Genomic DNA, 22,723 nt, shown 5'->3' on the forward strand with positions numbered 1-22,723 from the left:
TGTATTCTTTTCCTTGGGCAATTTCCAAACGAAAAGTATAGCCTATTTTCCCCTTTGAGAACTGGGGCAAAATCCGCCAGGGGGACTTTGCACCTGCTTGCCTGGTTTTGAAAATTGCCCACTAAATTATATAAAATATTGCAAGCTGAATGGCATGTTGAAACAGCCCCACCCATCATAGGTTGGAAAATTGATTGCAAGACCCCTTGAGTGAGGGTCATCGGAGAATGTTTCATAGATTATATCATAAGAATTTATTTGCTACCTCATATAGAGAATTACAGTACAAAAGAGTGTGTCGCTCACATCTGACCCAGTCAAGCATTATTTATAAAGGAATTAGTTCAGATTTAAAAAGTTGAAGGGAGTTTGATTGTGAGGGAAATTTCTTCCACATATAATGGGAATGACTACATATTGAAAGGTAATGGAAGGCTATTGTTAAGGGGACAGATAATTTGATGCAAACTGAGCTGGTGTTTGATCCTAAATTATCTTTGCTGGAATGCTCTCTTGCAACCAGTTCTGGCTGCCAGATCTGTACTACTTAAAAACCGAAAGTCAAAAAATGGTCCAGATTTGTGGACGCACAGAGCAGGAGAACTGCTGTGTTATGAGAACATTTCCAGGTTGTTAAAAGAGGAATATTGGAATTCTATGAAAGCGTGGTTGCCCTTCATTGAACTAATTTGGCACAAAGAAATAAGAGACCAAAAGCAGTGAAGCCAGTTGGATGTATAACAAGCTAAATTACAACCTGCGACAAAGTAACTGAGGTCCTTATGATTTTAACTGTACTCTAATTTAAATGAACGGAGTTCCATGTGAAAAGCTGTAGTTCTAATTTTGTAAGATTATTGTTGGAATTTATTTATTTATTTATTCATTTGTTTATTTATTTGATGAGTTTTATATACCGTCATTCAGTAGAGCCATCATAACGGTTTACAAAGTGAACATTTTTCTTAGCAGAATTGTTTTATGAAGGACTGCTATATGTACACACATTGCTAGATAACAAATATACAGGCCGATACAGTACAGTGCGCTCCGACAGAGCGCACCGTTAACCTGCCCTTGGACGCGCATTTTCCCTTACCCCTTATTCAGTAAGGGGCGGAAAACGCGCGTCCAACCCGCGGCACCTAATAGCACCCTCAACATGCATTTGCATGTTGAGGGCCCTATTAGGTATGCCCGCGCGATACAGAAAGTAAAATGTGCAGCCAAGCCACACATTTTACTTTAAGAAATTAGCACCTACCCAAAGGTAATTCATGGTGATATTAAGTCAGAGGTCCCGAAGAGTAAAAAAAAAAAAAAAAAAAAATTTAAAATGGGCCGGCGGCTGTCAGGCCAAAAACCGGACGCTCAATTTTGCCGGTGTCTGATTTCTGAGCCCGTGGCTGTCAGCGGGCTCGAGAACTGACGCTGGCAAAATTGAGCGTTGGCTGTCAAACCCGCTGACAGCCGCCGCTCCGGGTCAAAAGGAGGCACTAGGGACGCGCTAGTGTCCCTAACGCCTCCTTTTGCCCGTTTCTACCGCATCACCTAATTTAAATACAGAATCGTGCGCAGAGGCGAGTGGCCTGTGCGCGCGCTGGGAGAGCGGGTGTTCGTCCGCTCTCCCGCGGACTTTACTGAATCGGCCCGATATTGATAGTGATTAGAAGTTGATGTCGCTCACATTGATATAAGCAAAGCGTATAATCAATGTTTTGTGTAATGATGTAAAGGATACTGTTAGAGCTGTATTATTTGTACCTGTTCTTAGAAAATCTGAATAAAACATAAGTTACATAAAAAACCTAGTTTGAGATCTTTAGGACAGCAGTATAAAACATTTGATAGCATTTCCAGAGAAATATTAGACATGGAACCCTCACCTCTAGCTGAGTGAAGACCTTCTTAATATGCCTGAAGCATCCCTCAGCAATTTCTATGTCTTCCTTGTACGACAGGCCTTTGAAAATAGGCTGAGGGGCATTGATAAAGTACTGGTGGAAAGGAAAGTATTTGGAGACATCTTCAACGATAGCTGACTTGCTGCTGCCTTTTGACTTCACCTTGCTGAGGTACTCCTCCCAACGAGACATGACCTATCAAAGGAAATTAAGAGATCACAGGAAATGTCTTTTCTTTTTTTCTTGTCAGTCTGTTTATTTGCGTTACATACAAGCCAACCAACAGAAACATGAGAAAACACAGCAACAGTATTACAACCAACAAAAAGGATTCGCTGTATATAGACTCAAAAGTTGTTTTATCTTAAACATTCCCCACATACACTCACCCTCACCTCGACTGTCTGGTTTTCACATAACTACTCATACAAAGTATTGAACTGAAATAAAGCAAAAGATCCCCTGAAAACCTTATCGAGTGTCCATTCAAATCAGTTTACATACTTTAGCCATAATTGAAAATAGAATCTCAAAGTTACCATAGAGCGAGGATTGGTCACCTCTTTCTTCCGCTGCAATTCAAACAGTGCATGCTGTTGCACTAGTGCTGTCCATGTCCTAAATACATAGAAATCCTCCCAATGCCAAGACATAAGAATGGTCTTCTTGGCCAGCAAAAGACATATAGATAAAAACTTTGACAACCCCACCCCCACTCATCAAATTCAAATTCTTTTAATGTAAGTGTATTTATCTACCCAACCAAACAATATTACATTCCAGGATTTTTTCCAGAAAACCACAAACCAGTCTCCAGAAAGACTGCAGCTTGTGACATTCAGTGAACATATGACATGTTACATTTTAAGCAAGCTTCATTATCCCAAAGCTTCATCTAGATTACTGCCACTCTGGTTATGTAACAATGATGAAGTATCTTAAACTGAATTTCTCTCATATTGGCCGATGATAAATATTTGTAAATTAACCAAAAGGCTTGAGATATATCGGAGTCTTCCGAGGGTGTTCTCAAGTCATTACACCATTTCGATATCAGGCAGTTCAAATAAGGTGTCTCCAGATTCTGTTTAAGCATCATTACCCAAGTAGACACGATTATATTTGGGAATGGTATCAAATAGAGATTTTTACTCTTCTGAGAAAGAAAGTTGGTCAATATGGTTCTTGTCCTGATATAAACAGTAATGGAGTGCCTGCAAATAGGCAAAATAATGAATAGATGAAAGGGTCCATTGCTCCTGCAGCTGCTCAGTCAACTGCCCTACGCCTAAAAGCCCCCGGCTACCTCAATCAAAAAAAAAATGGCAGAGCTAAGATAAGTAGGAAAGTCAGCATTACCCTTGAAGGACAAAACCAGAAAGAAAGAAGAATCTCTGCCCAAAATACTATACCACCACTGCCAGGTTTTCTTCACCACTCGAAACAAAAAATTAGAACAGTATAGTGTAGCTAATTTGCCTCTTGACATATGCAACAAATGAATAGGATTATAAGGGAAAAAACATTCCTTCATCAATTCCTCTGGTTCATATTTATTACTACGTGAAAACCATTCTTGAAAAACCCGAAGTAAACAAGAAACATTATATATAATCAAATCAGGTAAGCTAAGCCACCCCGGGCCTTGTCACTTCTTAAAGTCCTAAAGCCAAGTTGAACCCTTTTACCATGCCAAATAAAGGAAGACATTAAAGATTGAAATTTTAAAACATCTGACTTTTTGATCCCTAAGGGTAGCATCTGTAGACAATATAACATTTTTGGGAGTATTACTGTCTTAACCAAGGCGCAATGACCCATCAACAAAGGTAAGCACCGCCAGTGACTCAAAAGGGTCCCAATAATTTCCATAGCAGAGCCAAAACTGGAAGAGTACAAAATACCCACTGAACTAGTCAGCTGGATTCCAAGGTATTTCAGAAATGTGTCTGCCCACAATAACGGAAAAGGTCCCACCCATCTATCCCGCAGAGATAAATCTAAAGGAAAGGCTTGAGATTTGCTATAATTAATTTTGAGACCAGAGAATGCTCCAAATGTGTTAAATATTCCCATAATAGAAGGTAAACTAAGTTAAGGATTACCCAAAAAAGCAGCATATCATCTGCAAATAAACTTAATTTGAGTATCTTCTTATCCACTCATATGCCTTCAAAAGTCTCCAAAGTATGGAGCTTGATTACCAGAGGTTCTAACGATAAAATAAATAAAAGCGGGGACAAAGGACTACCTTGCCAGGTACCTCGACCCAGCATAAATTAATAAGAGTCCATTGACCCAAATTTGCACCACTGGCTGATTATAAAGCAATCTAACCCAATCTAAAAAGGCTGACCCAAAATTATATTTCTGCAGGTAACCAAACCAAATATGGCCATTCCACCCTATCAAACACTTTTTCAGGAAATGTCTTTTCTAATCAACAGGAATCTTTCTTTAGATATTTATCCAATCCTTCCAAGATCAATCAAGGTGGGTTGCGGTAAAATAAAAAAAACAGTGAAAATGTAATAGAAGTAGGTGCACAAGACATAAAATCAAACAATATAACAACGAATATCAAACAGCAGTAAATTAAAAAGTTTTCAAAGAACATCTAAAAGTTATAAGGTCAGTTGATAAGCACATAGCTTGCAGTAACTTATTCCACCAATTTGGAACCGCATAAGAAAAACAGCAATTTTGGGCCATAGGTGAGCTAAAGGCTTTTGATGGTGGACTCATCAGATAATTACCCTCTTGTGACCGCAATGAGTGGAGTGGAATGTGATACAGGATGGACACCATTAACACAAGGATGCTTCTGTTAAAGCAAGGCTTCTCAATCTGTGGGTCGGGACCCCAAATGGGGTCATAAAACCTTAAGCTGGGGTCATAAATGCCTCAAATGGCAGTATTCTTCAGGCACCAGCAGCAGCGTTAGTAGTGGAAGTCAACGTGAGGCCTGTGAGCCAGCACAAATTGCAGGCTCTGCAGTGGCACTACCCTCACATAAATTTCTGTGATAATAGGAAGAGGGATCCAGGTCATTAGCTCATAGGCCCAGGGCTGACTTCCTCTACTAATGCTGCTGTTCCTTGCAGAGCACGGTTAGGATTAGAATCAGCCATAAGGAGAGGAGAGGGGAAAGGAGGGCCAAGCGTTTAAGTGCCAGTGGAGATTGCCATCGATCCTCTATCCCCACCACTGAATCTACCCAAGAGAAAAATGTTGCCCTTGTCATTAATTTACCTTTTCCCACCTGTTGTCATCCATCTGGGGCCCAAAGAAAATTATGCTGCCGTTGACCTTGGCCAGGAGGATGTTTGGAGAAGGGGTTATTTGAAGGTATGGATCAGATGCAGAAATGATTGAGGGTTGGATTGGCTGTGGAGAATGAGAGGGGGAAATGACAGAAGACTGACTGGGGGATAAGAGAGAAACGGGGGGTAAGAGGGAGATCAGCTTGGGGGGAAGCAAGAGATAAGTTGGAGGAGAGGTGAGGCTGGGAGGTGAGCATCAGCAGGGAATGGGGAGGAAGTGAGAGGGAGGAAATGACAGTCGATCGGTTAAACGTCATAAAAAGAGATTGGGGTTGAGAGAGGATCAGCTGAAGGCTTGCAAAAAAAAGGCGGAAGGGGATGACAAAGGGGATGGGCTGGGAAGGTGAGAGGCGCAGGGGTATGTAAGAGGGGATCAGCTGTAGGGGTAGAGTGAGAAAGGGGGTCCACTGAAAGGGAGGAGATTAAGAGTGGAAGGCCTCTACAGGAGGTGGAGATTGAAAGAAAGGATCAATAGGAGAGGCTGGAAGTTGAGAAACTGGATCCCATTGGGTGCAGGGAGGACGAGTGTGTTGTGATTATTGGAGGGGGACTGCACCCTTGCTAGTTTGTTTTGGTCATCCTCCGGGGTCCTGTGAATTTCCAAGCGCTAAAATGGGATCACATTGGCTAAAAGTTTGGAAAGCCCTAAAGGGATGAATGGATTGATAAACAGACGTGATGAAAGTGCACAGTAAATAACTAAATATATGGATAGGATGAAAAGGGAGAGGGCGATTTTCAGAGCTATTTATCCAGGAAAACTGGCTGTTTGAAAATTGTTGTCTCTCATTCTGGCTAAAGTACAAGGTCTGTCCCATAATGGGTCGCATTTTAAAAGGGTTACGTGCGCCGGGCCTATTTTAAAAAGGCCCGACGACGCGCGTAAAGCCCCAGGACTCATGTAAGTCCCGGGGCTTGCAAAAAGGGGCGGGGCCAGAGGCCTCCGACAGAGCAGCCATTGCCGCTCTGTTGGAGGATCGCGCACGCGCAACTTGCGCCTACCCGGAGGCAGGCGCAAAAGGTAAGATAAACATTTTGGGGGGGTTAGAGTAGGGCTAGGGAGGGAAAGGTTAGGGGAAGGGGGGAGGGAATGGGGGAAGACAGTTCGGCTCGGCGCACGCAAGGTGCGCAATTGTGCATCCCCTTGCGCGCGCCGACCCCTGATTTTATAACTTGCGTGTGCCAGTTATAAAATCGGGTTTACATGTACACGCACCGGGTAGTGCGCACACACGTAGGCCGCGCACGCTCCTTTTAAAAACTACCCCAATGTGCACAATTTTAGACTACTTGCAAGGAGGCGTTTCCAGGAGCATATTTAGGTAGAGGGAGGAAAATAACATATGTAGATTGCATTTTTAAATCTAGCCACACTATTTCATCTGCACAAAAAGCAGAGGGAAAGTCCATTGGGTGCTTTCTTCCCCTAATCAATTTTCAAAGGGAAAATAAGCTTGTACTTTCCCTTTGAAAATTAGATATAGATCAGCAGGTATGAAGTACCCACATAAGTTGCACCAAGATGTGGAATTTGATCAGAGCTAGACACCTCCAGCAAGAAAGGTCCCCCCCTCCTTAAAAACATCCTCATCTCACATCATTCCACCTCTTGTCTGAGGAAGACAAGCTGCCTTCTCACCAGTCCTAAATCAGCTACATGCCCACAAGATTCCCTGCCCTTCTTGGCTTATCAAACAAGCCAAAGCTGGGCTACTCCACCACATCCGGCCTATCATTAACATATCTCTAACAAAAGGACATCTCCCAAAAGCCTTAAAAAATGCAATAAGGTATACAATGACCTGGACAACTACCAACCTGTCGCCAACCTCAGTAACGTTATTGAGAAAGCAGTCTTATTACAATTCACAAATTTACTACAAACTGCCAACCTCCTAGAACACTTCCAGTCTGTTTTCAGAGCCCACCTCAGTCAAAAAAACTCAGCTGCCCAAATCATATGAAAAGCGAAAACATTTGATCATATCACCTCACTCCTCAAAACACTTCATTGGCAGCCAACACATTACTGGGCCATTTTCAAACACCTAGTCCTGGCGTTCAAAGCTCTCAAGGCTTAGATAGATAAGCATAGTTTAATGAGACAAAGCCAACATGGATTTAACCACGGGAAGTCTTGCATCACAATTTTGCTACATTTTTTTGAAGGGCTTAATAAACATGTGGATAAAGGTGAACCAGTTTATATACTGTAAAGTCCCTCATGAGAGACTTCTTAGGAAATTAGAAAGTCATGGGATAGGGACCAGTGTCCTGTTGTGGATTGCTAACTGGTTACAAGATAGAAAACAGAGTGTAGGGCTAAATGGTAAATTTTCCCAATGGAAAAAGGTGAATAGTGGAGTGCCCCAGGGATCTGTTCTGAGACTGATGCTTTTCGATATATTTATAAATGACCTGGAAAGGGGAACAACAAGTGAGATGATCAAATTTGATGATGACACAAAATTATTCAGAGCTGTCAAATCACAAGAGGATTGTGAGAAATTACAAGAGGACATTGCAAAAGTGGGAGATTGAATTTCATTTGCCATTTGCATGCCCAGTGTAGACAAGTGCAAAGTGATGTACTTAGGGAACGGTAACCCAAATTATAGCTACAAAATGTAAGGTTCCACATTAGGAGTCACCACTCAGAAAAAGGATTTAGGTGTCATTGAAAATACGTTGAAATCTGTTCAGTGTGCAGCAGCTGCCAAGAGAAGAAATAGAATGCTGGGATTATCGTTCAATGGCAACCATGGATATTATGGCAACAACGATCACAGCTAGTTAGTTAATGGTAATGGATAATACTTAGGCAATTTAGTTGAGGGTGGGGGACTTGAGAGAGGGTTGAGGGGAGGGGTTAGGAGAATTGAGAAATAACGACAAAACCATTTGTAAGGAACAGAATTGTATAGTTTATTCTTTGATGTAATAGTCTACGGTGAACAATCTGTAGTCTTGGATGTTAGCCCTTTTTCATTTATTTGCTACATGTATTTTATGTGGTATTTGCATGTGATAATTCTTCACTGTATTGTTTTATAGTATATTAGCACAAAGAACAACTGTTTTGTATTCTTATCCTGTTACCTTAAAATTATCAATAAATAAAAAAAAAAAAAAGAATGCTGGGATTATTAGGAAAGGAATGGAGAGTAAAACAGAGAATATCATAATGCCTCTGTATTGCTCCAATGTGCGAACTCATCTTGAGTGTTGTGTTCAGTTCTGGGCACCACATCACAAGAAAGATATAGCAGAATTAGAAAGGTAGAGAAGGGCAACCAAGATGATAAAGGGGATGGAACAATTCCCCTATGAAGAAAGGCTAAAGAGGTTAGGACTCTTCAGCTTGGAGAAGAGACCAATGAGGGGAGATATGACAGACATCTATAAAATAATGAGTGGAATGGAACAAGTAAACATTAATCAGTTGTTTACTCTTTTGAAAAGTTCAAAGACGAGGGGACAGAAAATGAAGTTATTGGGTAATACATTTTAAACTAATAAGAGAAAATATTTTTTTACTCAACACATAATTAAGCTCTTGACTTCGTTATCAGAGGACATGGTGAAAGCTGTGGGGCGGATTTTAAGAGCCCTGCTCGCGTAAATCCGCCCAGATTTACGCGAGCAGGGCCCTGCGCGCCGGTGCGCCTATGTTCAATAGGCCTACCAGCGCGCGCAGAGCCCCGGGACTCGCGAAGGTCCCGGGGTTTTCCGAGGGGGGCGTGTCGGGGCGGGGCCGATCGGCGTGGCGTTTTCAGGGTGGGACGCAGCGTTTTGGGGGCGGGCCCGGGGGCGTGTTTTGGCCAGGGGCGGTCCGGTGGCGTGGCCGCGCCCTCCAGAACCGCCCCCGGGTTGCGTCTAGGCGCGCCAGCGGCCCCTTGGCGCGCGGGGATTTACTTCTCCCTCCGGGAGGCGTAAATCCCCCAACAAAGGTAGGGGGGAGTTTAGACAGGGCCGGGGGGGTGGGTTAGATAGAGGAAGGGAGGGGAAGGGGAGGGGAGGGCGATAGCGAATTCCCTCCGAGGCCGCTCCGATTTCGGAGCGGCCTTGGAGGGAACGGCGGCAGGCTGCGCGGCTTGGTGCGCGCCGGCTACACGGAATAGGCAGCCTTGCGCGCGCTGATCCAGGATTTTAGCGGCTACGCGTGTATCTACTAAAATCCCGCGTACTTTTGTTTGCGCCTGGAGCGCCAACAAAAGTACACGAACGCGCCGTTTTTGAAAATCTACCCCTGTAAGTATAGCTGCATTTAAAGGAAAATTAGTTTCTTACCTGATAATTTTCGTTCCTGTAGTACCAAGGATCAGTCCAGGACACCTGGGTTGTGACTCCGCACCAGTAGATGGAGACAGACTAAAACTTGTGGGCGGAGCCATATATGCCCCTGTGCCAGTCACAGCCCCTCAGTCTTACGGAATGTCAAAGTAGAACACAACCAGAGAAGTAAACAAAACTAGATACCGCTAACTAACAGGGAAAGAAACACCCCTTCTGGAAACGGACTCTCCAACCGAGAGAGCGAACAAGCGGAACAGAGCAAATCAAAACACAGAGCGGACTCTCCATTACTTCAGCGCAGCACCGCGGGCGGGATCCTGGACTGATCCTTGGTACTACAGGAACGAAAATTATCAGGTAAGAAACTAATTTTCCTTTCCCTGTACGTACCAGGATCAGTCCAGGACACCTGGGATGTACCAGAGCAACCTACTGAGGGTGGGAAGCAGAGAGTCCCGCTCGGAGTACCCTCTCTCCAAAACCCCCGGAATCGGTAGCACGGACATCCAGCCGGTAATGCCGGACAAAAGTATGCAACGACTTCCAGGTGGCTGCCCTACAAATCTCTTGAGGCGACACCTGAGAAGCTTCCGCCCAAGACGCTGCTTGGGATCAAGTCGAGTGAGCCCGCAGCCCCACGGGAAGAGGTTTTCCCCGCACTAAGTACGCCGAACCAATGGCCTCCTTGAGCCAACGAGCGATAGTTGTGCGGGACGCTGCCGCTCCTTTCTTTGGTCCAGAGAACAGGACAAACAGATGATCTGTGACCCGAAACGGATTAGTGACCTCCAGATAACGGAGAAGGGATCTCCACACGTCAAGCTTCCGTAACTCCCTCTCTTCGGTAGCAGAGGAGTCTCCGCATGCAAAAGCGGGCAACTCCACCGATTGATTCACGTGAAACGACGAGACCACTTTCGGAAGAAAGGAAGGAACCGTCCGTAAGGAAACCCCCGAATCGGAGATACGCAAGAAAGGTTCCCTACAGGACAGGGCCTGCAACTCGGAAACACGCCGTGCCGAGGCAATCGCCACCAAGAATGCCGTTTTTAAAGTGAGATCCTTAAGAGTTGCGCGTTTCAAGGGCTCAAACGGCGCCGTGCATAGAGCGGAGAGAACCCAATTGAGGTTCCAAGCCGGACAAGGAAGCCGTAACGAGGGGCGAAGGTGCTTAGCCCCCCGAAGAAAACGAGCAATATCCGGGTGAAGCGCCAGAGACTTACCTCGCAAGCACCCCAGCGCCGCCACTTGGACCCGTAGGGAACTGCACGCCAGACCTTTGGCCAGACCCGCCTGGAGGAACGCTAGAACATCAGAGACGGAAGCCGAGATGGGGTCCACCCCTCGCTGCACGCACCAGTCCTCAAAGACCACCCAGACACGGACGTAAGCCAAAGACGTCGACTGCTTCCTGGAACGCAGTAGCGTGGCCACCACCGCATCTGAATAACCTTTTCTCTTCAGTCGATTCCTCTCAAAAGCCATGCCGCGAGACAGAAGTGATCCGCATCCTCCAAACAGACGGGGCCCTGATGGAGTAGGGCCGCCATTCCTTGGAACCGAAGGGGGGCCGCTACTGCCAGTTGTACGAGGTCTGCGAACCACGGCCGGCGAGGCCACTCCGGTGCCACCAAGATCACATTGGTCGGATGCAACTCTATGCGCCGTAGAATCTTGCCGATCATCGGCCACGGGGGAAACACGTAGAGCAGCACATCCGTCGGCCAGGGAAGCACCAACGCATCGACGCCTTCTGCCCCCCGCTCTCGACGTCGACTGTAAAATCGTGGGGCCTTCGCGTTGTGCCACGTGGCCATCAGATCCATGTGGGGCACCCCCCACGTTTCGCAAATGAGAAGAAACGCTTCGTCCCCCAGCTCCCACTCTCCGGGATCCAGACGATGACGGCTGAGATAGTCCGCCTGCACGTTGTCGACTCCCGCAATGTGAGACGCTGCGAGGTTGCTGAGATGTAGCTCCGACCAGGCCATCAAGCGCTGAGCTTCTTCTGCCACCTGGGGGCTCCGGGTCCCCCCCTGCCGGTTGATGTATGCCACGGTGGTCGCATTGTCCGACAATACTCGGACTGCCTTTCCCCGCAGCAATGGTAGAAAAGCCTGCAGGGCCAGACGGACCGCTCTGGTCTCTAGGCGATTGATAGACCACTGGGCTTGCGACACTGACCATAGGCCTTGAACTGAGCTCCCTAGGCAGACCGCTCCCCAACTGGAGAGGCTGGCATCCGTGGTCACCACTGTCCAACTGGGCACCAGGAGAGAGACTCCGGCGGAAAGATGACTGGGGTCCAGCCACCAACGCAGGCTGGACCTCGCGTGTCCCGCTAGAGGAAGCGGTAAGTGGAAATCCTCCGAGACCGGCTTCCAGCGGGAAAGCAAGGATGACTGTAAGGGTCGCAGATGAGCGAACGCCCATGGCACCAGCGCCAGCGTGGAAGCCATAGACCCGAGGACCGTAAGGTAGTCGCAGACCCGCGGCTGGCGGAGAGACAACAAGCGTTGTACCTGAGTTTGCAATTTGACCATCCGTTCGAGCGACAGAAACACCTTGCCCTGCTTCGTGTCGAAAAGAGCTCCCAGATATTCCAAGGTCTGCGTGGGTGTCAGATGACTCTTGCTGAAGTTGACCACCCATCCCAGGGACTGCAACAGATGGAGGACCCTGGCCACCGCCATCCGACACTGATCTTCGGACTTCGCCCGAATCAACCAATCGTCCAGATACGGATGGACCTGGAGACCTTCTCGGCGCAGTTGCGCCGCCACCCACGACCATCACCTTCGTGAAAGTACGAGGGGGCCGTTGCGAGCCCAAAAGGGAGCGCCCGAAACTGGTAATGCCGACCCAGAATGCAGAATCTGAGGAAGCGTTGGAACGACGGCTGGATGTCTATGTGAAGATACGCCTCCGTGAGGTCCAGGGAGGCCAGGAACTCGCCTGGCCGAACCGCGGCGATGACTGACCGGATCGTCTCCATTTTGAAGCGAGGAACGCGAAGGCATCGGTTCACCCCTTTGAGATCCAGAATTGGTCGGGATGTGCCGTCCTTCTTTGGTACGATGAAGTAAATGGAGTAACGGCCTTTGCCTTGTTGGCTGACCGGAACGGGGGAGATAGCTCCCAAGTCCTCTAAGCGGCGGATGGTGTCTAGCACCGCCGTCTTCTTCTCGGGAGCCTTGCAGGGTGACACAAGGAACTTGTCCACTGGAATGCGAGCAAAATCTAACGCGTAGCCGTGTCTTATCACGGTGAGGACCCACTGGTCCGACGTTATTCCGGCCCATCTCTCGTAAAACGACAGCAACCGCGCCCCGACGTTGGGAACGGCGTGCTGAGGCTGCGGCGGGAGAAGGGCCGACCCCCTTTCATTGTGAAGATTTGGGCGCCGTGATGGCCAGGGCACCCCCTGGTCTACCAAAACGCCTCCCACGAAAGGACTGCTGCTGCTGCCACTGTGGGGTACGGGAGGAGGAAGACCTGTACGAGTGCCCCGACGACCTTTGAGGTCGCGCCTTCCTGGGCCCACGAAAGTGGGACCTGGCTGTAAAGGAAGTCCGTGACCTGGCTCTATCTTTGGGCAACCTAAAAGCCCTATTTTCCCCCAGGGAAGCCATCAAGTCATCTAATTCCTTGCCAAACAGCAATTTACCCTTGAATGGCAGCGCCTCGAGGTGAGCCTTAGAAGAGCCATCCGCCGCCCAGTTGCGTAGCCACAGGAGGCGGCGCGCCGAGACAGCCGCCACCATGGATCTAGACGAAGTGCGCAGCAGATCGTGGAGTGCATCTGCGCCATATGCTATTACCGCTTCCAACTTATCCGCTTGCGCTGCCTCGTCTGCCGAAAGATCCGCATTGGCTTGAAGGACCTGAGCCCAGCGTAAGCCAGCTCTCAAAGCGAAATTCGTACACATGGCGGCCCGAATTCCTAGCGCGGAAACCTCAAAAATCTTCTTGAGCTCTACTTCCAGCTTCCTGTCCTGAAGGTCCCGAAGGGCTGTCGCACCCGTAACCGGGATAGTAGATCTCTTCGTTACCGCCGAAACCACCTTGGGAAACTTGAGAAGGTCCAGCGCATCCTCCGGGAGCGGGTAAAGCTTGTCCATGGCCTTGCTGACCTTCAACCCTAACTCCGGAGTGTCCCATTCCCGGAACATGATGTCCGTTGAAGAAAAATGGAACGGAAAAGCAACTGCCGGACCCGTGAGGCCTAACAGGACCGGATCCATGTTCGCTTCCTGACGAACCACCGCCGGAGGGGGGTTTATTCCCAGTTCCTGGATAATGGCTGGAATTAGAGGTGGCAATTCATCCCTACGGAAGAGCCTGACCACTTTGGGATCGTCCCCCTCCACTGCCTGTGAGCCTTTTGCTACGCCGGACGTAGCGGAGCCGTCCGCTCCCACATCGTCGGGTCCCTTCTGGGTTTCCTCAGAGGAATCAGCGTCCGCCTCGGGTGAGGAATCGGTGTCCGCCTCCTGTGGGACGCCATGTGGAGGCCGCTTCCCCCGCAAGGCGCCCTGGGGCCCCTCCGCGACCCCCGAGGGCTTCCTGGACCTCTTCTGCGGTGGAGCTCTGCGAGCCTCACTCCGGCCGCGCTTGCTTTTTTTGTATTTCAGGACCTTGCGCAACAAAAGCGCAAGGTCCTCCGAAAGCGAGCTCGAATCAGAGGAAAAATCAGCGGGACTCCCCGGGGACCCTGTGTCCCCCGAGGGACCCCCTCCGACCGCGATCCGCTGCGGGGAAAGCGCGGGAGGCAAGGCCGAAGGCCCTGCCGTTTCCCGCGCCATTTCGCGGCCCGTGGCCAAAATGGCCGCCACTCCCGCGCTAAGCGGGAAAAGCTCTTGGGGCTTTTCTCCGGCGCCCCCCCCCCCGCGCGGAGGCGATCGCGCGGGCCGCGAACGAGCCCCCCGAGGCGCCCCAGACGACCCCTCTCCGCCCGGGATGCAGGCCGCGCACAGACTCTCGCGCGAAAGACGCGCGCGCGCCGAGCCACAGGCCCGGCAGACCGAGCCGCGAGGCATGCCGGCGAAGAGGCGCGAAAACGGGGTAAGAGGAGCGACAAAAAAATAAAAATTCGAACGAACGGCCTCCCCCCGTCGGCGGCGCCCCCACTACGAGCGGCGACGCGAAGCAAGAGAGAGCCGGCACAGAAATAAACACAAACCTATTTTTTTTTTTTTTTTTTTAGAAAAGCGCCTGTCGCTGTCCACGGTCCTGGAGCCCTAATCCAGCAGGGGTGAGTGAACCGGGCTCCCCGGTGTCACCCCCTGACGCTGCTACTAGTCCAGCTGGGTCCTCGACCCTAGCAGCGGCCTCAACCAGGGGGGGGTGGTCCCCTCAGAACCTCACAACCCCCCTGGGAGGCAGGGCGAAAGGGACCTAAGGACAATTTAGAAAAAAAAATATTCCCAAATAGAAATCCGTAGCCTAAAACTGGCCTAACAAATCAAAAAGGAACCGACCCTGACGGAATACCAGAACCAGGGCAGGCAGGGCTGTGACCGGACCTGCACCATCTACTGGAGACAGAGTAAGACTGAGGGGCTGTGACTGGCACAGGGGCATATATGGCTCCGCCCACAAGTTTTAGTCTGTCTCCATCTACTGGTGCGGAGTCACAACCCAGGTGTCCTGGACTGATCCTGGTACGTACAGGGAAAAAAGGTTTGGACAAGTTCCTGGAGGAAAAGTCCATTATCAATTATTAAGGGAGAGTTGCAGAAATCCACTGCTTATTCTTGGGATAAGCAACTTGGAATCTATCTACCCCTTGGGATCCTGCCAGTTACTTGTGACCTGGATTGGCCACTGTTGGAAACAGGATACTGGGCTTGATGGACCCTTAGTCTGACCCAGTACGGCAAGCCTTATGTGTTCATGTTCTAAAGACTTAGCACCTCCCTAACTGAACAACCAACTCACCCACTACACTCCTGTCCATCCACTGCAGTCGCTATTTCAAGCTCGCCTGGTAGTGCCAGCGCTCAAAGAAATGGAACCCTCAACCACCAGGAAAAGAACTTTCACAGGCTCAGTCTCCGTCCTCTGGAACTCACGTCCACTGGAGATTAGGGTTGCCCCAGACCTTCTCATTTTCAGGAAGAGACTGAAAAAAACCTGGTTATCTGTAGCAGCTTATGGCTCGCAGCTTGTTTCCCCCCCCCCAACCCCCCGAACTCCTGATGAGACCCCTGATGCCCCAACTCTAGCCCACAGAAACCACAAATACCACTCATTTGGGTTTTTTCTTTACCGACATTCGTGGGGACATCATGCCGGTTTACATCGAACAAGGGTAACAACATGAAAACAAAGTTACAAATAACAAGGGAGTAGAAAACAGGGAGTTGAAACGAACAGGCAGATCAACATATAATAACGACAGCAGTACAAGGTTAAGCACAAATAGCATTTCAATCTCTATGGCGGAAATTTTCATGGAGCAGAGCTAAGCCCCCTTTGTTCCACCACACAGCATACCCACAAACATCCATGTCTGCTATACTTGACTGGTGCAAAAATTCCCTGTTGTATGCAAATAGTATCTCCCGTTACTATTCTGGTAACACCAGAGCTTTTTTTGCTATACTTATCTGCTATCAATATGCTTATTCTAACTCACTATTGGATTGATGTATTTCTTTTATAATCTCCCTGTAACTCGCTTTGATCTCTTATGGTGGAAAAGCGTGATGATAAATAAACAATGATGATATTGATAAAGGGATATACAAATTATAAGAATGACATTACGACTACAAGGGTAGCTATGGTAAATGCATGGATGTTGGGTATGCAGAGATAAATGGGAGGAAATAGTGAATATGACTGTTTGGTGAATACAGGAATATGGCTTACAATATGGATGATATGGGGAATAGAGAGATAGAGAAATGGAAGAATATGATAGGGGGAGACAGACGATACACTAAATAATGGGACAGGAAATATATGGACATGGTGACTACAGAAATGGCAGAATATATATACATATTTCTATATAGTTTGGATTTTTAACCCAGCTTTTCAATTAACACGCGTGGCTTTCAGCATTATTACTGTTCAGGTATATTAAGTTCCTATCTTAAAGAACTTACAATATAAAGGGATATCTAATGCAACGGGAGATTAAAGTGACTTGCTCAAGGTCACCAGGAGTGTCAGGGGAGAAGTAAGATATAGATTGGAATGAATGAATGTAATGAATATAAGGACAGACCAGTGAAGAGATGCATGAATAAATATGCAGAATACAGGGATGGATGACTATTAGGCTTAGTTTGGAAGAAAGGATTCAATCCAGCACACATCCAGCTGAGGTTTTGTCTATCTAGCATCAAAGCAAAATAGAAAATATTCCCAGGGTGAATAATTACCCCCTTGAATCCTCAGGCCAAACAAGCCGCCAAATAACCCCCACAGTTACATACCCCGCGGTTGCGGCCTCCTTCAGCAACTCAAAAAAGGAACTATTTCTCGGCTAACTGCACTTTAATATAACTTGCCTTATATTACACACCACGTAATTTTGTATATAATGCTTACCATGTAAACACTCACGTTTCTGCTTATTTGCTTTGTTTCTCCAGTTAGAAATTGTTTAACCTATCCTTTTCTCTAACAACCAAGTTCCACATTCCCTGTTATAATGTAATTTCTTGCTTCCATTGTTAACTGGTTTTTTCCCCCTAGTTCATTGTAAACCGGTACGATAAGACCTGGTCTTGAGCATCGGTATATTAAAAGAATTTAAATAAATAAATAAATAAATATGCAGGCTTTATTTTTTTGTGTTATTTTATTTTGTATTTGCTTTTTATATTTTATTGTACTCCGCTTTGGAGAATCTTTTGAAGGATGGGGAGGCAGAATATGAATGAATAAATGGGAAGAGCTCCCAGTTTCCTGCAGCAGCTCAAGGGAAGATTCTGTGGTAAGGATTAAAAAATTCTGCAGCAAAGTTTCTGAAATTTTGCAGCACATTTGCATGCATTTAAATGTGTTTGAATATTCATTTCTGTCTGTTTTACTTTCTAAAAATAGTCATTTTCTGACACTTCTTGTGTGTCTAATTTATGTGGTCCTTTTTCAGGACAGGGAGAGATCTTAGTGATTAGTGCTGGGAAGAGAGGAGGGGGATATAATCTGGAGGATCAAGAGAAAAAAAAGGATCTCAGAGGGAGATGGAGAAAGTATCTCAGGCAAGAGAGGCAGAGGGACAAAGAAACAGAAGGAAGGGAGGATGGGGGAATCAGAGAAGAGGAAAGAGAGGGAAAGGGGGAGGCAAATGAGGAGATCCTGGATCAGGAAGAAGGAACAGGAGAAGATGGGCAGGAGAGGGAATGGGAAGAACGATTCCCTCACAGCCAACCAGCCCCTCTGGATCTTCTCAATCACTCTCTCTCTCCCTCCATAAACTCCCCCTCCTATCCTCTCGCTCACACTCCATAGCATCCCTGATCCCCTCACTCACACCTCCACCCTCCCATGCCCCCTCTCTCCCCCTGCATCCCCCCTTTAAACCCCACACTCACACCCTACTCTCCTACACACCTCTCCGATCCCCTCTGTCTCCCAATATCCCATCACTAGTTACCTCATTCATGCTCTTCCCCCACCCCCTGAATTCCCACAATCTCCTCACTCAAGATTTTGGCTCTCCTCTCCCCAACATCCTCTCACTTATGGTCTTGACCTGCCCTTTCCTACATCCCCTCACTCTATTGTCCCTCTTGCCCCCTCCCCCCCCCCCCCCCCCCCCACTGCCCCCATCACCTCACTCAGGCTCTGATTTAGGCTTCCGAGGAAGAGGATCTCAGCAGCATGGAATCTTAAGCCACAACCTCTTTCTCTTCTGCCAGGGCTAGAATCACACTTTGGCGGGATACCACAGTGCAGGGTGGTTTAAAGCACCTCACTCCAGGCCCAGGCAGCAGAAGAGGACGCCATAGCCCAAGGCACTGCACTGCTGCTGTTTTTCTCCTCTTAGGAAGTCCGGATCAACACAGGGAGGGTAGGTTCATGTAGAGAGAGAGAGAGGACCAACACTGCCACTGCAAACACTTCAGCCTCAGTCTCCTATGGCAGTTCCAGGGGAATGGGAAATTCCACGGGAAGGGCCGAATTTTGTGTTCCTTCCGGTGGCTGTGGAATCAGGGGAGACCGGGAGCTCTGTGAATAGGGAACCTTTTAAGGCTTTGAGGCGTTCCATGTTTGTACTATATAATATTATAGACCTTGATGTCATTTTTAACAATAAAGTAACACTTAAGTCTAAGCAGAACCTGACAACATCACAATTTTAACAATCACATCATCATCATTTCTTCAATCTAACACATTTAAGTAAAGTGACATAGGATAAGAGAGTGATTGCCTCTAGTTAGATAAACTAAGTGGCAGAGTCAGGACAAGAACCCAGAAGCTTTCTTGATTCCCAGTCCTGCGTTCTAGCTACCAGGCTGGACTTGCAAACATGACAGAGCTCAGCTCTTACCTGGTATAGAAAGAAATGGCCAGCAGTTTCACAAGTATATGACACATCGCCAGGGACTCCCAGACTCTCCTGCAACCGTCCCACCTCCCGCAGCAACTCCAGCCTTCGAGCCAGTACATAGTTAACTCGTCCATACCTGCAAAAGACACACAATGAAAAAGGAAATGCAAGTCTGGCATACTTCTGTCAATTGCCTTTGAGCAGATTCAGTATAGTGCCTGCTCCTTAACAGCAGTCACATGAGACCAGCAGACCTTGAACACAAAACTGTAACTACATAAATTAGACAAGTCAAGCAATTGCCTCACCTAAATATCAAATGAGTAAACGTTATCTATGCTAACATTTATGTTTTCATCATAATGTACTTTTACAAACCCTTAAGCAGTTACAGAAGTGATAAGAGAACAGACTGGATGATTATCAATATGCAACGTTAGTATACATTACAATACAATGGGCTTAGAAGGTGCAAGGTGATTTAAAACTGCAAATGTTGTATGATTAAAAATAAATATGTAGCAATATGTTACAGCTAAAATACTCAAGTTTCAAAGTCAGGATGAAAGAAGAGATGGCTCGCACACTGGCTAGATTGTAAACAGCCAGCTGTCTCTAACTGAATAGGCTGCTGACCTGCAGAAATAAGTTAAACTTTTAAGTTCAGTTTATGATGCAGCTTTCCAAGGTCAAACTGATAAAACCTGTGATTAATGCTATGAACTGTCAAGTGGAAAGTCCTGGGTTTCCACTTGGGATAATTCAGGAACGATGCTGAATTATCACTAACAACCTCTGGATGAAAGGAAAACCAAATTCTTAATTTCTGTAATCCGCTTTGAGACCAAACATGGCAAAAGCAGACTATCAAATGTTCGTAAATAAAATACATACATACTGCTCTCAGAGGGATAACAGCAACTCTCTAGAGCAAATACTGAAGGATTGTGCACAATGGCTCCTTGATAACCATCAAGCAAAAAAAGAGTAAGGAGAGGAAATATAGTGAAGAACAAACACTAATGCCTCCCAGAAATCTTTCCAAACATGCTTTCTGTTTTAAAGCAGCACTTTATGCTAGCAAACCTAAAGTTACACTGACTGAATTGCATATCTGCAGGAGTATGGCACTGTACAATCTGAAGAGAACAAAATAATTTAGATGTTTTATGTCTGTGTTGATGTGGCCTCTTCCAGACCCTCACCTGACCCCACTCTCAACTACAGGAAAATTAGTTCTTACCTGTTAATTTTCGTTCCTGTAGTACCACGGATCAGTCCAGACCGTGGGTTCAGCCTCCTTTCCAGCAGGTGGAGACAGACTAAAACTGAAAGGGTGTCCTATATGCGGACAGAGCCTATCCTGTAACCCTTCAGTATAATCATTGTCAAAGCAGAAAACAACAAAATCAGAATAGGATCAAGCAAGTAACCATAAAGTTCAATTGAGCAACTGTAGAACAATGTAAGAAACACGGTTTGACTATCCGCTCTTGCATATACTTGGTACATGAACAACCAAGGAATCCGGTGTAATTGCTCAGTATTCTTGCATAGAATGAAGTACCAAAATCTGTGAATCTGCAAGAACAAGCTTTGAGAGGACAGAAAAGAAAGACAAACAGGGAAGGGCGTCTGGACTGATCTGTGGTACTACAGGAACGAAAATTAACAGGTAAGAACTAATTTTCCTTTCCCTGTACGTACCCGGATCGGTCCAGACCGTGGAATGTACCAAAGCTTCCCTATCCCAGTGGGACCTGAGACAGTCCCGCTCGAAGCACTTGCCGCCCAAAGGAACCAAAAACCAGAGCTTGCACATCCAGACGGTAGTGTCGAGCAAAAGTATGCAGGGACGTCCATGTGGCGGCCCTGCAAATCTCTTGCGGAGAGACCGACTGGCTCTCCACCCAGGAAGTAGCCTGAGAACGTAGCGAATGAGCCTTTAAGCCCTCCGGAATTGCCCGTCCTTGGCAGAGATAAGCCGAGGAAATGGCTTCCTGCAGCCATCGTGCAATAGTGGTCTTAGAAGCCGGCTTGCCCCGATTGGGACCACTCCAGAGGACAAAAAGATGGTCCGAGACCCGAAAGTCATTGTAACCTGAAGATACCTGAGTAGAACCCGTTTGACATCCAGTTTACGAAGGTCGCCTCCAGCGGTACCCGGCAATTTCCTCCGGAGAAAACGCTGGAAGCTCTACCAACTGGTTGACATGGAAGGCGGACACCACCTTCGGAAGAAAAGAGGGCACTGTTTTGAGAGAGACACCGGAGTCGGAGAATCACAAAAAGGGTTCCCGACAGGACAACGCTTGAATCTCAAGAGACCCACGGAGCAGAGGCGATTGAAACAAGAAAAATTGTCTTGAGCGTAAGGTCCTTTACCGTAGCCACAGAGGTCCGCCCGTCACCAGGTTGACAAGATCTGCGAACCATGGCTTGCGAGGCCATTCGAGTACTACCAGAACCACTGGCCCCTGGTGGAGTTCTATTCTCCTGAGAACTTTTCCCACTAGGGGCCACGGAGGAAACACGTACAGAAGGATGTCCATGGGCCAAGGAAGAGCCAGAGCATCCACGCCCTCCGAGCCGTGGTCCCTCCAGCGGCTGAAGAACTGATTGGCCTTGGCATTGCACATAGTCGCCATTAAGTCCAGGTGGGGGGACCCCACCTACCGACGATCAGATCCATGGCTGCTTCCGAGAGTTCCCACTCTCCCGGATCGAGCGATTGGCGACTGAGAAAACCGGCTTGAACATTCTCCTTGCCTGCAATGTGGGAGGCCACCAGGCCATCCAGGTGTCGTTCTGCCCAGGTGAAGAGACGGCTGGCTTCCAGGGCCACCAGGCGACTGCGGGTGCCCCCCTGACGATTGATGTAAGACACGGTGGTGGAGTTGTCGGACAGCACTCGGACCGCTTTGCCGCGTATGAGGGGCAGGAACTCCTGCAGAGCCAGGCGCACAGCCCAGGCCTCCAACCGATTTATGTGCCAGCGAGATTTGATCGGGGACCAGATCCCCTGAGTGGACCGGGACAGGCAGACCGCACCCCAGCCCGAAAGACTGGCGTCCGTGGTTACTATCGTCCACTGTAGAGACTGAAGGGGTATTCCCCGGAGAAGATGGGGGAGCGAAAGCCACCACTACAAGTCGGCGATGGTAGAGGCCGAAAGGGGGAGGACTATGTGAAACTGTTCCGACACCGGCTGCCAATGGGATAGCAAAGCTTTCTGTAATGGTCGCATATGAGCAAAAGCCCAGGGAACTAGGACGATGGTGGAAGCCATGGACCCTAGGACCTGCAAGTAGTCCCAGGCCGTTGGCAGAGGCAACGAGAGCAGATTCCGAATCTGGCCGATCAACTTGAGGGCCCATGCACGAGGCAGGAAGACCGTGCCCACTCGAGAGTCAAAGCGGGCTCCCAGGAACTCTAACTCCTGGGAGGGCTGAAGGTTGCTCTTCGAAAAATTCACTATCCACCCGAGAGACGCGAGGAGGGCTAATACCCGATTTACCGCCTGTTTGCAGAGAGCCTCCGACTTGGCCCGCACAAGCCAGTCATCCAGATAGGGGTGAACTAGAATGCCTTCCCGGCGAAGGGCTGCCGCCACCACCACCATGATCTTGGTGAAGGTGCGAGGTGCGATCGCAAGGCCGAAAGGTAGGGCCCGAAACTGGAAATCC

At 47.9% G+C, this 22,723-nt stretch overlaps 1 protein-coding gene across 2 annotated transcripts in view; it reads right to left on the reverse strand.

Moving 5' to 3' along the window:
* The window catches only part of AQR (aquarius intron-binding spliceosomal factor), a 276,039-nt gene that overhangs the window by 57,285 nt on the left and 196,031 nt on the right, over positions 1-22,723 (reverse strand). For both annotated transcript variants that reach the window (XM_029599025.1, XM_029599024.1), the window contains exons 25-26: positions 19,038-19,173; positions 1,887-2,099 (exon numbers count right to left, since the gene is read on the reverse strand). In XM_029599025.1, coding sequence (XP_029454885.1) covers positions 1,887-2,099; positions 19,038-19,173 — 349 coding nt within the window. The remainder of the gene's footprint in view (positions 1-1,886; positions 2,100-19,037; positions 19,174-22,723) is intronic.

Source organism: Rhinatrema bivittatum, chromosome 4 (genome assembly GCF_901001135.1).
Source record: "Rhinatrema bivittatum chromosome 4, aRhiBiv1.1, whole genome shotgun sequence".
NCBI classification, from domain to species: domain Eukaryota; kingdom Metazoa; phylum Chordata; class Amphibia; order Gymnophiona; family Rhinatrematidae; genus Rhinatrema; species Rhinatrema bivittatum.